The sequence below is a fragment of the Protomyctophum bolini genome (genome assembly GCF_963924005.1).
Source record: "Protomyctophum bolini genome assembly, chromosome: 13".
Lineage (NCBI taxonomy): Eukaryota > Metazoa > Chordata > Actinopteri > Myctophiformes > Myctophidae > Protomyctophum > Protomyctophum bolini.
Window position 1 is genome coordinate 4,764,547 of NC_137874.1, and position 23,682 is coordinate 4,788,228.

The window sequence follows — 23,682 nt, forward strand, 5'->3', positions numbered from 1 at the left end:
ACCTGTTTCATCCCGTGGGGGAAATACCGCTTTGAGTTTCAACCCGCTGAGTGCCGCAGCCTACCGCGGATGAGCGTGGGGGGGAGCAGTTATAAGAATAAAGTGGCTTGTTATGGGACACTTCAACACATCGACCTGACCTGGAACCCCTGGAAACCTTCTGTTTCCCAGGAGGGCACTCTCTACTTGTTCAGCTATATGCCGTTCTCCTCCCCTTTCGCTGTTAGGGGAGCAACCATTTAAACTTTTTTTAACCCATTTTGGACTGAGGTCGATTCAAAAACATTTTCCTGAAAAACCTATGTTTCTGTGTCAGTGGTGCTCAACCTTTTTCATGTCAAGGACCCCCAGAATTATCTCCATTGGGCCACGGACCCCCATCTGCAAATATGTAGTTCCAGGGACCTTCCCCAGAAACAAATATTTTAGTTAAAAACTGAAATATATATTCAATGATTTGCGCCACATTTTAACGATTTTTCAAAAATAGCAGACCTACAAGCTTGTAGATCTGCTATTTTTCCACAGCTAAATTATACCATAATGTTTAAAACTGCCCAAAATGGGTTAAAAGGTGAAACTCTGTCTTACATTGCTATATATGCCGTATTAATAATTAATTGTTCTTGCATGCAGCTTTTATAATCTCTAGCACACAGAAATGTGATGGACATTGGGTTGCTTTAAACATGACAAATTTGCTATGTAGTAGACTATAAGATCAGTTGTACCACATATCAAATGTATAATATCGGTCTTATGCAGGACTTTGCATTATATTTATTATAAAAGCTACATTTGTTTTTTTACATAATTGTGAGTTTGTGACCCTCCTATACGAATGATTCAAGACTATTAGTCAAGATTATTCAAGAAAGAAAATGGACCGTTGTGGCCTTGCAGATCGATAAAATGTTTCCTCTTTTAACATTTCATTATGTATATAGTGCGAAATGAAACTATGAAAAAATATTTCTTAGAGACTAAGATTTTTGTACTGTATATGTGACCGAGACCTAACTAGGCCTTGTCTGGTCTGAGAATGCAGAGGAGATACTAGATAGGGACAGGGACCTATCTACCTTGAGCGCAGGTGTCGAACCGGCGGTCACTAGCGAGATCTTGATATGGTATCCGAGGTCTGCTACGTGATCTGGGTTCTTCTTTACTTCATTCTGTCTAACCTGCGTAGGCATGGATATTTATGGTGTTGGGATGTCGAGGGTGATGTCACCCCCTGACGTCCCGGTTGTGATGTCAGAGAGGCACTACGTTCCTTCGTAACAGTATACTTACAGATGCCAAATATAAAATTCAAAGGGTGTTGTAAGACGTCCATGCTACTATTATCTTATTATCCCTGCTACCAAGATGAAAACAAAAGGTGATCGAGCTTTCTCATCTATACTCTTTGGAACTTAAAACATGCAGAGTCAGTCGATAAGCTGCTAAAAACACAAATATTTTGGTTTACTATAGTGATTATCTCTATGTTTTGTTGAGTCTTGTTCTGCCTGTATATATTTTCCATGTATTGTTTTTCCGTTGCTTTGTTATTCTCATTGTTATCGCTGTTTTGCTGTCGACTGTGTTTTCCCGTTTCATTTTATTATTTTACTTTGTACAGCACCTTGTTAACGGTTGTTTTGAAAGGCGCTTTGTAAATAAAATCACCTTACCTAAACCTTACCCCTTATCTTGTACACAGTCAAATCCTCTTGTGTTATTTTATCCATTTGTATACTGAGACTATACGGTATCCATTTGTATACTGAGACTAACTATACGGTATATGTCGACCATTTGGAGTCATTTTACGCTAACTTAACTGTAGACCCGCATTTTACACTAACTTAACTGTAGACCCGCATTCATTTCTACTTGCAAAAAATTGATTTCAACCTTACTACTACTTTCTACTACTAGGACTAAGACTAAAACATATGTAGAAAAAAAAAAAAAGTTTGATGAAAAATTTATAATAATTATATAATAATATAATAAATTGATAATTTACATTTGGGGGATATCTTTCACAATAATGAATAAAACATGTTCTAGACATTCTAATGATCACAAAAAAACATATATTACAATTATTTTATACCTACTTTTATTAAGGTAAAGGTCAAAAGTCTTAGGTTAAAAAAAAATCAAAATTCCTGGACTACAGGCTGGGAGTCCAGACATTTTTAATTTGTGTGAATTTCAGCCTCTGTGGGGGGTATTTATATGCAAATATCATGACCAATGGCATTGAAATGGCATTGCAATGAACATCACTGATGACGTTTAGGTGAAAAAAGAACAGAAAAAAAAAAAATAGTAATTAATTAAAATAAAATTGTTGCTAAAAAGCAACGCTGGGTCTCAGAGGGTTAGATTAACCTTCACGATGTGACTGTGTGAGACGGCTGTGATGCGGCAGGAAGGTATAGGCTACGAACCACATGGACGAGAAGATGGCAAGCAATGAACCGTGAAATGTGTAAAAAATAGAAAAAGAAAAACGCCTGAGCAGTGAGTGGACTCATATCAGCGCTGCCGGGCCGAAAAACCTCGTATGTCCATCCGTCATTGTCTTTGTCAATTCATCCTGTGCTTCGTCACATCACACTGTCACACGCACGCAAGTACAGCGAAACTAGCCCGATCTACAAGCTCACAACGCGCTGCGAGCTAATGTAGATCAGCTATATATCGGCTATATAGATCAGCTATTTATGAACACGATTAAAGTGAAGGTGCTCAAGTGTGTGTGTGTAGCGTTGACCAATGGAAAAAAACGGATAACTATACATCGGATTGGAAATCAACTGATCGATCGATGAGGTTTTTCCACCCGTCAAAGACAACATCAACATCATGACTCATGAGTCAGCCTCTCTGTGGTGTTGTTGTCCCTCCCCCTGTTTCTCCTTTCACTTTCCGTGAGGTATTAAAGAAGCTCGTTCATGATCCGTGAGGGGACTCGAGGCTGAGCCGCTGCTCCCCTTTGTGCAGAAGGGAGACACAGTCGCTGGTGGCTGAGGGCATCTATTAACCCATTCTGACCTGAGATCAGATTCATACGAGGTTTCCACTGTGGACACACACTGGTCTGATGAACCCATTCTGACCTGAGATCAGATTCTAAAAATGTCAGTCGTTCTTCGATTTTTCAAAAATAGCAGACCTACAACAGACCTATCTGCTATTTTTCAATAGCTAAAGCATAGCATGATGCTAACACCAAAACGGGTTCCCGGTCAGAATGGGTTAAAGGATATGCCTCCTGGTCAGCTCCCCATGGGGACGCTTTGCCAGTCACCCTATAAGCCGAGAGGAGGAGGGCCACAGGGCAGACGGGGGGGGGGGGGGGCTTATATCTCCACCACGCTGCAGGGGAACCTCGTCGGGGTCCTAGAGCTGGATAATGTGGCCTGCAGGGGAAGGGGAAGGTCTATAGCGTCCCCTCTTGGAACTTCTGCCCTTGTAACTCGACTTCGGATAAGCGGTTGAAGTTGGATGGATGGATGGATGGATGACATTCTATGGAAAGGTTTACTGTAGCACTTACAGTGCCTCATGTCTCAAAACAGGCAATCTTGGCGTCTTCTATAACACTCAACAGTTGAGAAACAATTTCAACGTTGAGCTCAAGAGCTCATCAATGTCACCTCACAGGGCTGATCCGCCAACCAATAGGTGTGAAGCAGAGGCAGGGGCCAGAGGAGGAGAATACATGCGGAAAAAACTCTTGGAGCAACTTCAATCCGTGATGCTATAAAGCCTAAAGCTAATAATGTCTCTCGACTTGACAATACGGATAGAGTGCTCAGTGCTATAATACAAGAGGTTAACGCAGGTCTCTGACACACATAGACAGCCTGTTGTGGCAAGGCTGAGTCATTATATATATATATATATATATATATATATATATATACGCCCTTGTTGCAGATAGCAACAAGAGGGTGTGTGGTCTCAGAATCTCAGAGGCTCATCAGAATATTGGAAACTGAGTGGTGACTGAGGGATGCGGCTGAAAAACACACTGAAGTAATGTCGTTATTTAAACTAGATCCTGGGATCCTGAGACATGTTGATTGTGAATTGGGAGGATTGGATCGAAAATACCAGCAGTGTACCAGCACTCTACTGGATCCAGATTGTTATCACAGGCATGAGGCAGGGCAAAAGTATACACGCACGCACGCACGCACGCACGCACGCACACACGCACGCACGCACACACACACACACACACACACACACACACAGGAACTATTCTACCGGCAAATAATGTAAATAAGATTCTTATTTGAATGACCCCGTTAAGTTTGAATCATAAAGATGCTGAAGGCCTTTTATTTTTTTGCCTGTTGACAGTTTATTAAATTGAAAAGGTTACCTTGATGTTTTTCCTCCTTTTGGCAGGAGCTACACTAGACATTGTGTCGTGCAGTCTGAGTCATATTTTAGCCTCTATAGTCCTTCCATGCGCCAGAAGCGTATACGTCCCCAGCCCTGGCAGAGTCGTTCTGGAGTGGTTCCAACGGATTGCGTGGCCTTGGTCTTTCCCTAATGGGACAGATCGAGGGTAGCTATACTGGGACGTATAAGTCGGGACTTGATCACTCCCGGCTGGGTCGACCTGAGTGAGGGGTATGATGTTCGAGAGACCCGAAACCCCGATGACCTTGGGATACATCACTGAGGATACGTCCCGGGTGCATCCATGCGGTGTTTTTTGTTATTAGTCCTTGGGCCGGACGAGATATCGGTACCGAAAAGGCGGCAAAGTTTAGTTGTGATTTTTTTATTCCTATACATCCCTAGATTAGGTTTTGATATGATAGACCTTGCTGACTGGCAGCTTTTTAGTGGTTATCACCTCAAACCCCCCTTTTTGGTATATGGCTCTGGCGAAATTGTGTAAAGGCATACATTAATTCACTAAAATTACAAAAATCGACTTGGTAGTCTAAAATTTGTCATGTAGTATCTTGACACATAGGGGTAAGTATCAGAATATGATTTTGGGGCTATCTACCATTGTATTCTTAAATATGACCTACATCATCCTCAGAAACACAAAAATATACACTGTCCGTTTAACAAATAACAACAAAGATGGTTATTTTCCAGCACATTAGGGTGAATATAACTGCCTCACTTGTATATAGAAAACTTCCCATATCCTTAAGCTTCAATTTAAGCCCAAGATGACCTCTCTATCTTGAAAATTACTCTTTCTGTGGCCAAAATGCTGCACTATACCTCAAATCGGAGACATTTTCATTATCAGTCCTAGAATGTAACAATAGGTTCACATGTTCTGCAACTACTGCTGTCTGAAGTTAGAAACTTCATGAATACTACAGCAGGAACACAAATGCCTTTTATTATATTTATATTTATTTATTATATTATATGCACATAATAGCTTGTTTCAGTACATAGCCTATCAATAGTCACCCAAATCAATGTGCACCCAAATGTTGAAAAAAATAGAAATGTTGAATGGGAGAAGAGGTAGAAACCTGATTGTGTCCACCTTGATGCATTAATATAATTCAACCATCATCACTCCATGTCACCCTCAATAAATATATGTGAAAGCCGACTATGGTCCTGCATGGTTCTCTAATAGGCACACTGGTGTAAGGGTGATATAGCCTACAACCAGCAAACCCCTTCGTACAGTATACAATTCTTTCATGGTCCTTCGAGCACGGATCACCCTGCCATCAGAGATGGACCGGAGTCCCCCTCCCCAGCTCCACCGCCACCATCGGCGCAGCAGCGACCATGGGCCCCAGCCCCCCAGCAGCCATGGCCCTCAGCCCCCCAGCAGCCATGGCCGTACTGTACTGTACATTATGTGTCGCATGTCGTTATAGGTGAGCCGTACTGTACATTATGTGTCGCATGTCGTTATAGGTGAGCCGTACTGTACTGTACTGTACATTATGTGTCGCATGTCGTTAAGGTGAGCCGTACTGTACTGTACATTATGTGTCGCATGTCGTTATGTTGTCCAGCATTCACAGCATGTCAGGGCCCTCAGCTCCACAGCAGCAGCCATGGCCCCCACTCCCTCAGCTCCCCAGCAGCAGCAATGGCCCCCACTCCCCAGCAGCCATGGCCCCCACTCCCCCAGCTCCCAGCAGCAGCCATGGCCCTCAGCTCCCCAGCAGCCATGGCCCCCACTCCCCCAGCTCCCCAGCAGCAGCCATGGCCCCCAGCTCCCCAGCAGCCATTTCAGGGCTCTATAGGGTCCAGCATTCACAGCATGTCAGAGCTCTATAGGGTCCAGCATTCAATGCATTTCAGGGCTCTATAGGGTCCAGCATTCACAGCATGTCAGGGCTCTATAGGGTCCAGCATTCACAGCATGTCAGGGCTCTATAGGGTCCAGCAGTCACAGCATTTCAGGGTTTCTATAGGGTCCAGCATTCACTGCATGTCAGGGCTCTATAGGGTCCAGCACTTTCGTCATGTAGGTCTATAGGGCTCTGAAATAGCATTCAGGGCTCTATAGGATTCAATTAAATATGTATCAATTCAATCCTTACATTAGGAGCATGTCTGGGCTCTATAGGGTCCAGCATTCACAGCATGTCAGGGTCCTCAGCTCCCCAACAGCAGCCATGGCCCCCAGCTCCCCATCAGCCATGGCCCCCACTCCCCCAGCTCCCAGCAGCAGCCATGGCCCCCAGCCCCCCCTAGCAACCATGGCCCCCACTCCCCCAGCTCCCCAGCAGCAGCTGAGGGCCATGGCTGCTGGGGGGCTGGGGCCCATGGTCGCTGCTGCGCCGATGGTGGCGGTGGAGCTGGGGAGGGGGACTCCGGTCCATCTCTGATGGCAGGGTGATCCGTGCTCGAAGGACCATGAAAGAATTGTATACTGTACGAAGGGGTTTGCTGGTTGTAGTCTATATCACCCTTACACCAGTGTGCCTATTAGAGAACCATGCAGGACCATAGTCGGCTTGTGGTTTCACATATATTTATTGAGGGTGACATGGAGTGATGATGGTTGAATTTTATTAATGCATCAAGGTGGACACAATCAGGTTTCTACCTCTTCTCCTATTCAACATTTCTATTTTTTTTTTTTCTATTTTCTATTAACATTTGGGTGCACATTGATTTGGGTGACTATATTGATAGGCTATGTACTGAAACAAGCTATTATGTGCATATAATATAACAAATAAATATAAATATAATAAAAGGCATTTGTGTTCCTGCTGTAGTATTCATGTTTCTAACTTCAGACAGCAGTAGTTGCAGAACATGTGAACCTATTGTTACATTCTAGGACTGATAATGAAAATGTCTCCGATTTGAGGTATAGTGCAGCATTTTGGCCACAGAAAGAGTAATCTTCAAGATAGAGAGGTCATCTTGGGCTTAAATTGAAGCTTAAGGATATGGGAAGTTTTCTATATACAAGTGAGGCAGTTATATTCACCCTAATGTGCTGGAAAATAACCATCTTTGTTGTTATTTGTTAAACGGACAGTGTATATTTTTGTGTTTCTGAGGATGATGTAGGTCATATTTAAGAATACAATGGTAGATAGCCCCAAAATCCTATTCTGATACTTACCCCTATGTGTCAGGATACTCCATGCCAAATTTCACACTTCCATGTGTATTTATGTAATTTTAGTGAATTTTTATTTGCCTTTACACAATTTCGCCAGAGCCATATACCAAAAAGGGGGGTTTGAGGTGATAACCACTAAAAAGCTGCCAGTCAGCAAGGTCTATCATATCAAAACCTAATCTAGGGATGTATAGGAATAAAAAAATCACAACTAAACTTTGCCGCCTCACCGGTACTGACATGTCATATCTGGGCACTTGGCCCAAGGACTATATAGAGTGGCCAGTCTGTGAGACATATCAGAATTTCATTTTATTTAAAATTAAAAATTAGCTTGTACTATTTTCGGCCTACGTTGACGTAGGCTTATATATATTAGGCCTATGCCCCGCCCAGCGTCATGTGGAACCAGCGATTTGCAGCTTCAGAGCCCATTTCAAGGTGACACAACGCTATCTTGGTTATGCTAGGATATAAAGTAGCCAAAAGACCCCAGAGAGGATCGACAGCCACCGGAGGTAGGATTACTTATAACGTGACGCGATGGGCTAATAATCTTTTTGTTAGAATTGGAATCATTGAATTAGATTACGAGAGTTATTCACGTTTTAAGATTTCTAATCCCATCCATTAAAATGGAGGGGGGACCACTTTGGATGACGGACCAGCCGGAAATGACATGGAACGTTGCCCAGTCGACGCTCCCAGCCTGTATAGACGGCACGGTGCGCTCTGTTATGGAACGACACACTGTTCCGTCTTTTGATTCATCTACGTCCTAATTATTTATTAGGACAGAGTCCTCCGTCTAGGAGGGCGATAAGATCGTGTATAGAAAGTGCTGCGGGTACAAGGGCTGCTGGGTGATTTTATTTGTCTACTGCATGATTCAAATGTAACCCGTTCAAGACCGTACGACGTGTGGGAACGTCCTAACTAATCCAACCGACGGGTTGCTAGGAGCGTATTTTCATTGATATCAACCAAGAGAAAGATATTCGGATTTCATATTTTTATTTTTTGAGTTGGCCTCTCCTTCTGCACCGTACTCCTTACTCTTTCGCGCATGCGCGTTGCCGTTCACTTCCCTGTTTACCTCTCCCAAAGAAAGGCTCGGCGCGCGTAATCTATAGGGAGCTCTCCGTGGTTTTGGCCAGATGGATATACTAAAGCTCTTCATTTTCGAACATGCCTCTCGTTCAAAATATGAAGACGAGCGATCATCAGCATTTGCTGCGCGCCCGCCTTGGCCGTCGTTGATTATGAAAGATCAGACTTCGTCTTTCTGACGTGCCAGAATATTCAGTTCCCACTGCACCCTCATGTGAAATGTCTCATGAATCTATTATGAAAGATTCATACATTATTTAAAACCCACGATTGTTTATTCATGAATGTGTAACGAAGCTTAATACAAATATGATATGTAAACCCCTTACAAAGAGCGTGTTGCCACTTGGCGCGTTGCCAGCGGCGCTCAAAACGTAAATCATGAAGAAATACGAGAAAACAACCTTGTATATTCTTTCTCTCATGCATTATTATTCATGAGGAAAAACAATATATCTAAGACCTTTATCAGGGTGTTCAATAAACTCACACATCCATACTTTTTCTACGACTCGTGTTCAGAATGATACATCGAATAATGGTTTTCTATCATATAAAATGATATAACAGTACATTTCAGTGCGATTTATCAGTTTTGGTTGCAGTTTGGTTAAAGTGCAACTTTCTACGCCATTTCTACGCAATATGAAAGATACTTTGTCGTCAGGAGCCTGTTATGGTGCCGAGGAGAGTACATATAAGCCCCATTCGTGCTTCGTCACGCGATGGTGGCCTCAACAACGCTGAGGGGATGATACTTTTATACAGAAGCTCGAGCTCGTACATCTGCCATTTTTGAAAAATCGTGAAAATGTGGCTTAATTCTTTGAATATATATTCTTTCAGAGAGAACGTTTTTAACTCAAAGCTTTGCTTCTGGGAGGGAGGGAGGGAGGGAGGGGGGGGGGATCCCTGGAACAACATATGTTCACATCGGGGTCGGCGGCCAAATACAAAAGGTTTTTTCAGAAAACTGTCATGATTTAGAAGACTTTTTTTTTTTTTTTCGACGTCAGGCCTAAACGGGTTAAGACAGTAATTTACTGGTTACGCCACCAGGCGGTGGCGTACGTAACCGCCTGGGCACCCGACTGGTAATCCAGTCTGGCAGTGGGGCCGCGGGTTCGACTCCCGAGCCCCGACACGGCCTTTACTGCATGTCTTCCCCCCCCCCCCCCCCCCCCCCATCTCTCTCTCTCCCGTTTCCTGTCAGCCTATACTGTCTTAACCTGACTTTGCCAGCTGGGGGCGGTATTGGGTAACCATGTTCCCCAACACCACATCCATCTGGAATCTCGCAGAGATTGAGCTAACGCCGAACCGCTCCGTACCGAACCAATCAGCGTGAGCTAAGGGCGGGATATGTGCTAAACCGGATGTGAAGCTATACAGACACGTCAATATGATTGGTTGTGTTTGCACGCCCACACGGTGATAGACAGACGGTCCCATCCAATCATCTACCATGTATCTTGAAAAAAAGGAACAGCCCCGTCATCGAATTTGCTCCCGCGATCCCAGATCCCAATAAGCTGTGAAACAAACATGTGTAGCAAGCTTCTTGGATCTGGCAGCGTCAGGTTAATACTGTCTGTCCCTACAAAGAAAAAAACAATAAAAAAAATATCTTAAAAAGAAAAGAAACAAAGACAGTAACTCGGTATACCTTTGTGTCTGCCACTCCGGCCACTCCGGGACACGACGACTCTCTGCTCCGGGTTCTCCGGCACGCCGCCGCCGGGGGGGCTGTGAAACCAGCGCCGGTGCATCAAGTGCCGAACCCCCATGCTTCCTCGGGACGCCGCCGCGCGAGGCCAGGGCGGCGGCCCCGCCTTCACGCCCCCCGCCGCTCCCCCCGACAGAGCCCCATGCGTGTTGTCGTCGTCGTTGTCGGCCCACCTGGAACGCGCTCCCACGCCCGTGAGGCCGCCCGGCGCCATCCTGAGGGCCGTGGGGGGCGCCGCCAGCGACAGCAGCGGAGGAGGAGGCGGGCCGGGGGCGGCGGGGAGGAGGAGGTTGACGACACCGCCACCGGGGCTCGGCTGCTGCTGCTGCTGCAGCTGGGCCACCCTGAGGCTGGAGCGCTGGAGCAGCAGGATGCTGCCCGCCATCAGGTAGGCGATGCCGAGGAACAGCAGCAGCATCTGCGCCCGCCGCAGACAACAGTGCAGCCTGTAGAGCGCCACCAGCATAATATCCCTGCACGGCGTTCTGTTTTCTGTGTGTTGTTGTTCTTTTGCTCCTGTTTGTCAAGTCCCACGGGGACGGGCGACGGCGGCGGCGGCGGCACCGGCCCTCCTACTCCACCACGCTCCACTCCAGGCAGGGTTCGATCTAGAACTTCATCGTGATTTTGATCAGTACGACGACCTCAGAATCCCGGTATAAAGGGGAGGAGTGATGCATCTGGGAGCAGGCGTCGTACTATGCACGTGGTCTCAGTGTCGAAGCTTTGGCGCTGCTGCTGCTGCTTCGTTGCCATGCTTTGCTGATTCCTTAATTGTGCGATGTGTCGCACAGCAGGGATGGACGTATTCCACGCCGACCGAGGCAAAAGGGTTAGAGAGAGGGAGAGGCTCAGAGAAGATCCTTTTGGAAAAGACCTGAGGCACAAAAGAACAAGGCGGCTGTGTTTAATCCATTCTGAGCGAGTGCCGCGCTATACGAGCTATATTATCCCATTCTGACCTGAGATCAGACTCATACGAGGTTTCCACTGGACATACACTGGTCTGATTAACCCATTCTGACCTGAGATCAGATTCAAAAAATGTAAGTCGTTTTGCATAAAATTGCATTATAATTTTTGGGGTCCTTGACATGAAATATTGAGAACCCATGTGATACAGAAACATGGGGTTTTTCAGAAAACTGTCATGATTTATAGAAAACATTTTTAGAATCGTTTTCAGGTCTAAATGGGTTAAAATACCAGCGTATTTCATCTTTATATATGAGCATGATCAAAAAACTGAGAGGGTAGGACTATAGGAAAGCATATGCCTGCCTGGTGGATTACACTAGAGAACCACAGCTCAATGTGTCTGTGTCTTTGTGTCTTTCAGCATAATCAGCGATGCGTATATTTTTGCATCAACGTTTCGCTCAGGCCCTGCAGTTGACCTTCAGTTTTTCAAAGTCTGTCCTTAAAATGATCCGGCTTTATTCATTGCTGTAATTATTTATATATAAAATTGATTGAGAATTAGGCCTATATGATTATATTATATATTTATCTTTGGGGTCAGAAGATTATATTCATGACATTTCAAGATTCAAGATCAACCAATCATTATTTAAATACTGTATGCATCTCAGCCAATCTAGCCTATATCCCACTTTAATATCACCATGAAAACGTGATGTTATCGCGTGATGAAAAGCTGTCCAGGGAGAGTATTAAGGGTGCTTATGAAGTGGGGATTTCACAGCAGAACATCTCCTATGGCCTCATCTGTAGAAAAACAACCACACCAATATTCTGCGTGAAAACCATGATGCCAGCTAATTGAAGACTGTGCCAACTATAGCTGAATATAGCCTATTTTAAAACTATCCCCTCCACCTACACACTAACTGGAATATGTCATGCTGTGCATGCAGTGCAATATATATTCTCAGAAAGGAACAATCAGAATAAATACATGCAGTAGGCTATGCAAAGGTGAACGACAACCAGATGCACGTCGCAGGCTAAACGAAGCCTGATTGGGTCCCATTATAATTGTATGTGGTTTTTCCTCGTGTCACGATCATTGCCCAGTGCGACCTCCTCCCCTTCCTTCGCGATGCTGCTCATAATATGCTCATGTTGTCGCTCACATATCACATCACATGTTGGAACTAAACATGCAGGCGGCTTCGTGGATTGATGCTCACTGTTTCTCCTTGCACAATATAGCCAGGCTCATACAGAGATATCCGTGCCCTGATCTGGACTACTTTTAATGTAGGCCTAATGGAACGTATATAGGGACAGGGTTATAATCTTCGTGCTCCATGGGGATAGAAGCAACAGTTTGCACACAGAGCATAATGTCTCGATAGTCGATAGTCTAGCTGTCTTTCGGGGGGAGAAGCTCGAACTTCGCTTAAACTTAAAATATTCCATATAAATGAATTAACTTGTTGCAATATCGAATAGCACAATATAGTCAACATTAAGGTTACAGCAAGCGAGTGACGAGTCTGTATGTAATATGCATGGTTTAATGGGCAGACTCGTTTTTACCTTATAACGGCAGGCATTTATATCTGCTTCAATCTGGCGAATAAATACATAAATAAATAAATCTGTATCAAGGGTAAACACGAACACCTATTTAAGAATGCGTCTTCCATCTTATAACACCACCACGGTGTGTGTGCTAACGTTCGTTCGCAGTAGGCTACATAGGCTATATACACACATAGAATATTTGAATATCCAGCCGCTTACCCTTCTTCTATGCCGAGTAGCGTGACCGACAGTCTGTCATTTTAATTTGCTGTCATTTCATCGCGTTCTTCGCGTCAGTGCTGTGATTCTGAACGCCTCTATCGTTCTCCTGCATTGTGTTATATAAGCCATCTCTCTCTCTCTCTCTCTCTCTCTCTCTCTCTCTCTCTCTCTCTCTCAGGCAGCTCTTCACATCTACTGGGCTGGCAGAGGGAGAGAAAGAAGAGGAAGGCAGTCAGAGAGAGAGAGAGAGAGTGTGTGTGTGTGTGTGTGTGTGTGTGTGTGTGTGTGTGTGCGCGCGCGCGCGAGGGGTGGGGTGGGGGGATTCTCATTTGCATTGGCGATCTAAGCGCGTCACAGTCATCGCTGTGCTGTGGGGGGGAGGGGGGGGGGGGATATTACGGACACGTATTATATAGAACGTTTGGCCATTAAACAATGTCGCCCGACGTGTTTTGTCAAAACAGCAGTTATTTGCATTGCAGAAACATCCAAATTGACAGATACAATATAAATGACAGACGGTTCCCAAAGTGGGGTCGGGCGGGGACCCCCAGGGGTCCCTGAGGGAGTTCCAGGGGGTCCCCATGAGCTAAATGATAGTTTGGAACCAAATGGACCCTTATGGGTCTGTATTTGGTTCCATTTGTAGGCTACACTTTGTCTCTCAGAGTTAAATTAACATTGATTTTACAACATAAATTGGGGGTCCCGACTCCCAGATATAAAAACCTGTGTGAATTAAGTGAGGGCCTAATATATTAAAGTATTAAAGCCTAATATTAATATATTAAAGCCTAATATATTAAAGTCTAACTCATGTTGCTATATGATTAGGTGATGTAATGGTGATGTGGGGACCAGGGCCCTGCATGGTGATGAAAAACAAACGGTGACAAAACAAACATTAAATTATCTTCATTGTTAATGGCATCTAATGTGTGTGTTAGGAACAAGATAGCTTCAATGTTCCCTTCATTGTCAATGGCGTTTTATTTATTTGAGCTAAAAACAAACATTAATTAGGGCTGTATTTTGCGTGTCTTAAGTACCAGGTCTTATTACCTAAACTTGAGTAAACTAAAGACCTGGTGGCGTGATCAATGCTCTTTAGTCTTTGGCCACTCAGAATAGCCAAATGGCATTGATCACGCCTCCAGGTCTTTAGTTTACTCAAGTTATAGGTAATAAGACCTGGTACTTAAGACACGCAAAATACAGCCCTAAACCTGTATATATAGGAGGGGAAAATGCCAGCGGGGGGTCCGTAGACTATAATGCATGTCAAACTGGGGGGTCCTTGAAATGAAACGGGTTGAGAATCACTGCTAGAGACCCGTCAAAACCTTCTCTAATGGGGCTCCCCTGCTCCTGGCATATATATCTCTTCAAAAGGGTGGTCCGTGCGGGGCTAATTAGTGTCAATTTGGGGGGGTCCTTGACATGAAAAAAGGTTTGGGAACCACTGCGATATGATGCACCGCACTAACCTCGAAGAAACTGTGCAAAAAAAAAACAAATGAGCACATTTCAGCACCATGAACAGCGCCACATCTGTATAGCCTGGCTAATATAAGTCAGACTCATTATGTTATCACAGTCTGTCGGCAGATTCGTGCCTGGCTTATTAGCCAGATCGGTTTCTCCCCTCCCAATGATTAAAAACATCTATTCATGTATTTTTAGTTTAGTACAAGGCCTAGACTATATATGAGGATATTAGATATGGATCTGGGGCACCGTGTGGCTTGAAAGCAATGCAACCCTGTCTGGAGTCGGTTCAGCTGAATGGAATATTGAGCTGTTGTTCCCATATTTAAAAGCCCTGCATGGAAAGGATTCCGATGACTATAGTGCATATAATGCACATAAAAAAAAACCTTTTAAACCGTCCTTTCACAATCGAAACAAGGACATTGATTGATTGTTTGATTGATTGAGTGATTGATTGATTGATTGATTGAAGTATTTATTAACAGATTGGAGAATTACAGTACATTTCGAGCACAATACTCAATACAACACTGTTAACTGTGGACAACACTATAAAGCATTACACTTGTTTACAATAGGGTCCACCATGTTCAATTCATCATAACATTGAGAGACGTACAAATATACACTTCTATTATGGGGGGGGGCGAGTTTCGAATTGCAGCCGTCCGTATAGGTGCCCTTTGAGAGCAGTTTTGAAGGAGTCAAGGGATTTGCATGTCTTAATGACTGTTGGAGCGAAAGGAATCTAGTCCCTTGTTTGTGCCGAATCTGGGTTGCAATGCACATGCGGTTTGTTGCACTCCCTCTGGTGTTGTGGGTGTGGAGGACTTCGTTGACATTAAGGAAGTATTTAGACAGGTACACATGGGTATCTTGGTGGTGTATCGAATCTTGTGGACCAGGCCCATTGCAAGATGCTGTACTCTGTCGTCGACCCTAAGCCATTCCAGCCCGTCAAATTGGGTCCGGGGGGTGATATAGGCCCAGTAGTAGCCTGACCAGTTTGTTCTGGGAAGTCTGGAGCCTTGTTTTAAGGGCCTCTGAGGTGCTGTGGTACCAAGAGGTGCTTGCGCATAGTCGAAGAAACCTTGTACGAGGGCTCCTGTTAGGGTCTTCAGGGTGTTTTGGTTGACCAGTGAGGAGATCCTGTATAGTAATCTTGTTCTTTCTCCTTCTTCTTCTTGTTCTTTGGTTGACATCAAATCAGTTCCACTCTACTTAGCTGTTTATAATTCTAAGTTCTTTATTTAATTTAGGAGTGTTAACTAATCTTCTACTGAACAGAGACATGCTGTATAATAGTGGAGGGGCAGAGTATAAGCACAGAGTATAATTAATTACCAATGGTAATCACCAGGTGAAAAATATATTCAGAGCTCGGACTCTCTCTCTCTCTCTCTCTCTCTCTCTCTCTCACAAACACACACACACACACACACACACACACACACACACGCAAAGAGAGTGAGAGACATAGTTTCTGTCATCATTGCATTTTTCTACAAACACTGTAATGAAATATGTATTAAATACTGCAGCACAGAGCACTGCAGACTATTGCTAGTGACAACTTAGACCAATATGTTAATACTGAATATGTATTTAAAATCCTCAAAAATAAGGGACCAAGCCTTTATAAGGGGACATTGTACCAAGCCAAGTGGGAATGGCCGGTTTTTTTTAGCCCAAAGAGTGTTCTTTTTGCAAAACCGATGCTTGGAATGGTTTCAGCGTCATGCAAACCCCCACGTTTGACACGTCACATGCTACATAAAGCATGATGACACTTTGAATTCTTTGCCTTCTATAGGTTGTTAATGGTATGGTCACAAATTATGCCAAAATTGCTCAACATAATTATGCAAGTTAGCATCCGGCACTTTCTACATGCTAGGGACCCATATACATACTCAACATTTCCAACATGAAACCTTGGTGTACTCAACATGTCCGGGTTCACAATGGGGCTCTATGGGCTGGCAAGTATAGACTATCGCCGTTGAGTTCTGTGTTCTGACCTTAAAGTTAAAACAGATGCCGAAGGGGATGAACAACACTGGCCAATGCAGTGAACATCTCAGGTGCAGACATCTCATTCTGAATTCATTACATATCTTCAAATGTATACACTCAAAGTACACAGTAGAATGCTCTGAGAGGTCTGTGTGTACAGCAATCACAGGACGCAATCAATAGGAAAATGGATAGGATACTGATTTGATCTGCATCTTTTAGTCTTTTTAATGACGGCCAATGTTAATCATACCCCTGCTGATTATTTCCTTGTTCAAGGTCACTGAACAATCAAGAGATTGACTATATGAGCAAGCCTGTTGTTTCTACCTTGGAAGGATAAACTCAATTACGGCACTAGGATTGTGCAGTTAAGGCTTTGGCACATGGCAAACGCAATCAGAATGTCTCTATAGTCTCTACATGCCTTGCCTACCTCAATCATCCGCAAGTAATCACTTTACGAAATGGATCCCTGCCTCGCAACCCCGGCTCCTTTTGCAAAGATTGCATGAGAAAAAGGGGGGGAAAGGCAGCCAAAACGGCAGTTTCTTATGGGTTTCTCGTGCTATCATTGTACGTGAGGGTTCACATTTATGTTCATGCTGCAGCACACACACTTTGTATTTGTATACGTAAGTACAATTAACATGTAATTCGTCATTCGTGAGTGGTTACCTACATTGTTGTAATGGGAAAAATGTACCGAATACTTTTTTTCACAATAAACAGAATAAATGTATAAAGGCTTTGCCAATTACACAATTGTCTTTGTTTATTGTCTAGTCCTGGCCAAAGTTGGTTACTGCGAGAGTGAGGTCTAGCCAACACCAACTCTGGATTTCAGTGGATCGCTGCCCTCTACAATTTCCATATCTAACATCAGGTTCTTGAGCTCTGCGATGTTGTTAGCTAAGCTGTCGCGCTTGCATCACGTCTACAGTACATACAGTAGGTGGTACGCTTCTTTCCCCTCCTGGCTTTGCCCTGTGGTTTGTTCCCATAGAGTCAATTTACTTGCCTCTATTCTGGGTGCCTGACACAGTGCCCTGCCAGCCTCATCCTTCTCTCTCTGACTTTGTCCGAGACCCGTGGTATAGGTCCCCATAGAGGTCCACATTTCTGATGCGGTCCGTCCATGTGACACCTGGTGCCATGCGTAGCATTCTTGTGTAAAAACTTGGCAGGGGTGCAGATTATTACCATTTCCAATTCTCCACTAGGAAGGACATTTTTGAGGGGCGCTAGCCCCTCCTATGCTCAGCTTTCCGGGTTTGTGTGAACACAGACATTGGCATGTGATTGGCTGATCACGCCATTCTCCATATGCAGACCGTGGCCATCTTACTATATAAGTCAATAGCAAGGTGCTACCTGTAGGTGCAACTTCCAATGGCAGCCCATTCGTCCAAACAGAAAAGTCCTATCTGATTGTATTAAACAACGTCAAACTCACCAACATTGCAGCTGTATACGGAAAGCTTGAATTATTCTCTTTCTATCCTCAAAGTGTTTGTTTCATAAAAATCAACTGCATACATGTTGTAACTGCCATTTTTCCAGTTTCCAGTCTCCTTTGCAGTTACTTCACAGGTATGGGAGTGATCCTACGCAGTATACACACACAGAAAATTGCAACAGATGGATGTCCAGTCTTTGATCCAGTTTGAGTGTTATTTATTTATCAGAAGTTAAAGTGAGCAGTTGAAATCATGAACATGAACACACCAGTGATGTTATTAGTAGATGTTACAAGTTTGTCTCTGTTCTGCTGCTGCTGCTGCTGTGCTGCTGCTACTGGTAAGAACGGTTTGCTCCCTGGTTCCCTGTGTCTATAGTTCCTTCTCAGTGCCCCTGTGTCACCTTATAAGTGGTCACCTTCTAGAAGCATGTGTTTCTCAAGCCCGCCACCAGGTCGGGTCAAAAATAATACTGGTAATAATAATAATAATACAAATAATGCCTCTCTTCTAATGGCTCCTACACATGTTATGAGCTATACTTTGTATCCTTGCAGGTGTTTGGAAGTGCCTGTTAGATACCGTATCACTCAACGGCCCTGTGTACCACCTGTCTTGAATTAGCACATAATGGCCGCGGTCTGCAAATGGGCAACAGCGATGATTTGATTGGCTGAGCAAAGTATACATATTGAAGATAAAAGTGAGGGCAGAAAAGTGAAGACGCCAAAAGTGATGGAATGACATTTTGTGACGATTTGATTGGCCGAGCACGGAATGTGATGTATGACGTGATGTCTGATGATGGCCAGGTCACTTTACATGTTACTCTTGAACTATTACAGTAAAAAAAAAAAAAATGAAATACCTGGTTTTCTTGGATAATGAGGAAACTTTGAACTGGCAAGTTTTCCGCAAGAAACTACATTTCCTGACCATTCATTTTAATCCATTCTCAACGGGAACCCATTTTGGTGTTAGCATCATGTTATGCTTTAGCTATTGAAAAATAGCGGATCTACAAGCTCGTATAGCGCGCCACGAGCTTGTATAGGTCTGCTATTTTTTGAAAAAATCGAAGAACGACTGACATTTTTAGAATCTGATCTCAGGTCAGAATGGGTTAATCAGACCAGTGTGTGTGTGTGTCCAGTGGAAACCTCGCATGAATCTGATCTCAGGTCAGAATGGATTAAATGAAGTTCGTATTTGTAAAGTGCAAGATGGTGTGCGGGTCTTTGTGCATTTGTCCGACCATTAAGGCCGACGAAATGTCTCTCCAAAACCAAATAGGGCGTCACAGAGAAGCTGAGAAAGGCAAGCAATAATGTTACAGTCAACTCACAGAAAAGTATATATATATACACATATGCATGTCTTTACTATAAATAGCAATGAGTCATTATGACAGGAAGATTATTATTATTATATCATGATGTCAAACTGTGTACAGAATTCACACCCCGTCTCAGTGTTTTCGCTATATGGCATGATGGAGTAATAAGAGCTTATATCCACCATAGCCATAGCAACCCGCCAGCCCTGCAGACAGGCACTAGAAAGTCGTGTCACGCAGCAATGTCACAGTGTCAGTCACTGTGTAAGAAACGCATGTTATTCCTGCTTAATAGCAGCCTCTCAGTATTTATTATTATCTCTGTTAAATTGAAGGTATATTGGGGAGATAATGTTTTGGCCACTGCTAATCTTGCAAACCATTACACCAATCAACCACATTTCTTGCGTGCACTATATTATCTTTCACATTTTTATGACAGAAACACTGTCCCACTGGGCGTTATGTATTGTAAACCCCATTCTGCTCACATGCTGTAGAATAGAACCTTTTTATTTATTCATTATCAAAGTCAAAATTATATTTCGCCCTTCATAAGACCATGTCAAACAGGCCGAAAATAATTGATTTTCAGCCAAAGAAACATGACGCGTCATTCACGGCACAGTCGTACAATGAAGTATACATTAGCCATTAGAGGGGCTATCCCCTGTCCTCATGGGATGAATACTGAAGGCTCGTTGCTGTCGGGAGGAAACCTCATAACTCCATGTTTGAGGCTTTGGATTTGTTGTTGGCATAAATCAGTGCTATATTGAACAGAACAGAACACACAGAATTGTGTGTTGTTTCGGAAATACTGAACCAATGGAAATGAGTAAAAAGTGCTTTGGACAAAACCTCTTAACTCCATTGGACCCTCAAAATAAAGCATACTAACTCCACCACCTCTCTCTCCCTCTCATGGAAGTGATTGTCAATATATAAAGTTATACAGCACCAACTTTGATGAGGCTGTATCGCTTTGTTTTAAAATCACACCCGTGTGAAGTGAGTGGTGCAACTCCGTGTGGGGGTGAGGGGCGGAAGCTCCAGACCCACAGGAACACACCCAGGGTGCCGGCCCGATTCCGGCGAGCCGCCCCGCGTCCGAAACGGTTGAGAAATGACAGTGTACCTCTGTACTGTACTGTACTGCCACTGTACAGTATACTGGCACACCCAAAATCACCATATATACAGTTACTATGTGCGTGTGTGTTTGTGTGTGTGTGTGTGTGTGTGTGTGTGTGTGTGTGTGTGTGTGTGTGTGTGTGTGTGTGTGTGTGTGTGTGTGTGTGTTGTTAGGTTGCGCACAGGTGGTGAAAAACAAAACAGCCATGCTGTTTTCGTGCTCAGACGCACCCAGCCAGCCACACACACATAGCTCCGTAAGGGAGTGGTTGTGGTTTTTCATTTCCTGAAAAATGAACATTTTGGACTGAGATATTCTGTCTCTTTCCTTCTCTCAGACTCTGTAAACCCCCTTTAGAGTGTCTTTTTTATCCCCAATATCCTCCACCCTTCTCTCATGCTGTTGCGGTGATATAGCCTGGAGTGTTTACACTTATTCATACTGCATGACTTATACATGGCGAGGATCCACTTCATTCATCTTAGGGACTCCCATAGGCAGCACGAGCAACTCTATCCGTGGTTGGTGCCCCCTCCAGCACGCGTCTTCTCCTGCCTTTTCATCTTCACTCATGTGCAAACTCATGCACACACACGCTGCTTCCACTCCAACCTGCACTGCCCTATGCAGTTACTATTGTCACGGTCTGCAGACCATGTCTCCCCGTCAGCCACTCCCACTCTCCATTCCTACCCTCAGTCCTTGCCACACACCTGCTCACACTCCCTCATCAGCCCATCAGTGCTTCCCCATTACAAACCTGTGAACACTTTGCCATTAACCTCCATTAACCTTAACTGGACTCCTTGCTTTTGTCAGTACATATTATGTCGTTTTTTCCCTGTGTGTTCCTGGTTCCCTGTGCTCCTCTAAGGTTTGATTTTTGGACTTTGTTTTCTGTGCTTTGTTTGTAAAGTTTTTGCAGTTTCGGCATTTTTGGCATTTGGGCATTTTTCCTGAGCTTGAAGCTGTTCTTTGTTTGTCAACTGCCTCATGCTTGAATGAAATAAGTTTATATTTGAACATACTGTCTTGAGACTCTGCATTTGGGTTCAGACTTCCTGGTATCCTGACAACTATGGGTTTTGGACACACTGACTTGTGTATTTTGTCTCGAAATGTCAAAATAAACCTTCGTGTTTTTGTGGGATAAACATTTACGGTAAATGGTTTACCAGATATAAAACGAGTGCGGCTGCATGTGGCTCAGGAGGTATAGAGCGACGATACATGGGTAGGCGGTTCGAATCCCGGCTCCTCCCTGTCCACATGTCGAAGTGTCCTTCTTGGGCAAGATAATGAACCCATCACATCACATCGCCCTCCAATGAGTCGGTCGGTACTAGCTTGCCACCGTTGGGTGTGTTAATGTGGGAAGTGAGGAGGATGCCGCTGGCGTCGACTGTTCGCCGCTTCACCTCCCAATGGATGAATTAATAGACCATTGTAAAGTGAAAACGCTATAAAAATGCAATCCATTATACACAGATAACCCATTTGGCTGGACAATTGAGTGACTTTAAACCCCTTTTTATCAGTATATATACAGTGTCTTGCCTGGTTACTGCACTTTAGGAACTGAATCTAACAAAGTTGATGTGAATTTTGGTGTTTTAATTAAGTTGTGTCTTTATGTGTGTGTGTGCATGCACAACATTGTTGTTGTGCATACTGCGCGTGCACACACACACACACACACACACACACACACACACGCACACACACACACACACACACACACACACACACAAGGCCATTTGGTTTTGCTGTCTACTGGAGTTTCAGCTAATGGGTTTAGTTTAATTATTTACTCTTTGGCTTTAGTGTGCATATAACATCTACAAAGTATTCAAACTATTATAAAGTAGGCTATTATAAAGAATAAAGTAATTCAGTGGCTGCACCTGAAAGATTTCGAACAGTAACTTATTGGTTGTCAAGGTGTACATGGTTCGTTGTTGTCCATACAGTATATTTGGTAAGAAATGCCTGCAGTACTATAAGACACACATTTAAAGTGGATGCCTGATCAGGCTTTCACACAGAAACAATCTCAATTGTTTATGACTTACTCAAGACATAAAGATAAGCCAAAGATAAGCTAGATACTATATAGGCTGCTGTACAAAATGCATTTTACAATGTACAGTACATGTGCACAGTAGTATACAGTAGCACTGGCAGCATAGGTAGAACAGCTATTAAATTACTATTGATTATTTCACAATTGGATATTGAACTGAAACATTGATTCTGTGTGCGCACACTTTTTAAAATGAAACAGCCAACCGCCGCTGCTCTGATTCAATAACATAAAAATACTGTATGCCCAGGTGTAACAATAAGTAATATTGTATGCCCAGGTGTAACAATAAGTAATATACTGTATGCCCAGGTGTAGTAATAAGTAATGACATTTCAATGCACTGTAAGAAAAGAGGCTGCTTTAAGGATTATTATTATTATTATTATTATATTATTTAATATAATAATATAATGCTGCACAGAGCTATGTCACTGTTTCTCAGAAAAACCATATAACCATATAATTTCTTAAGAGTCATTACTCATTAGTCATTACAGTAACAGAGTGATGGGAGAAAGTAGACCCTTAAGCAGTTACTATTACTTTAAGAGAGTGTGCAGCTGAGCTGTGCCCAAGCAAGGTCACAGAGTGACAGGGCGATTTTCTATATAGTGTTGGGAAAAAGTGTGACACGTCAGAATTCTCCGGGAACGACACGCGTCGGGACTGTGCTTCGAGGGGCCCTTCGATCTGCGGACTGATATGATCGAATCTGATTCGTGATGTATACAGGTCGTATCTGCACTCATATGTGTATTTGCTGTTCATATGTATATCACATGACCATTCAATTTGAGATAATTATGGGCAATCAATAAATGCCAGATCGTGTGAATCCATGATTTTAAGTGTACAGCCTGTTTATTGGACTATTAGATAACCCTCTCACAGGATGGCGCAACAAGAGAATTAGCCTGCAACTTACCAATTATTTTCTTAGCGATATTATTCCATGGATTACGTTTTCGATTAGTGAAATCGCTTAAATTCGCCAGGAATTCTCAACC

General features: G+C 43.5%; 1 protein-coding gene across 1 annotated transcript in view; it reads right to left on the reverse strand.

Annotated features, from left to right (window-relative positions):
- LOC308326493 (sialate:O-sulfotransferase 1-like) overlaps positions 1–13,278 on the reverse strand; it is a 24,630-nt gene extending 11,352 nt beyond the window's left edge. The window contains exons 1-2 of the mRNA XM_080779392.1: positions 13,149–13,278; positions 10,377–11,313 (exon numbers count right to left, since the gene is read on the reverse strand). Coding sequence (XP_080635518.1) covers positions 10,377–10,902 — 526 coding nt within the window. The 5' untranslated portion in view covers positions 10,903–11,313; positions 13,149–13,278. The remainder of the gene's footprint in view (positions 1–10,376; positions 11,314–13,148) is intronic.
- Between the last annotated feature and the right edge of the window lie 10,404 nt (positions 13,279–23,682).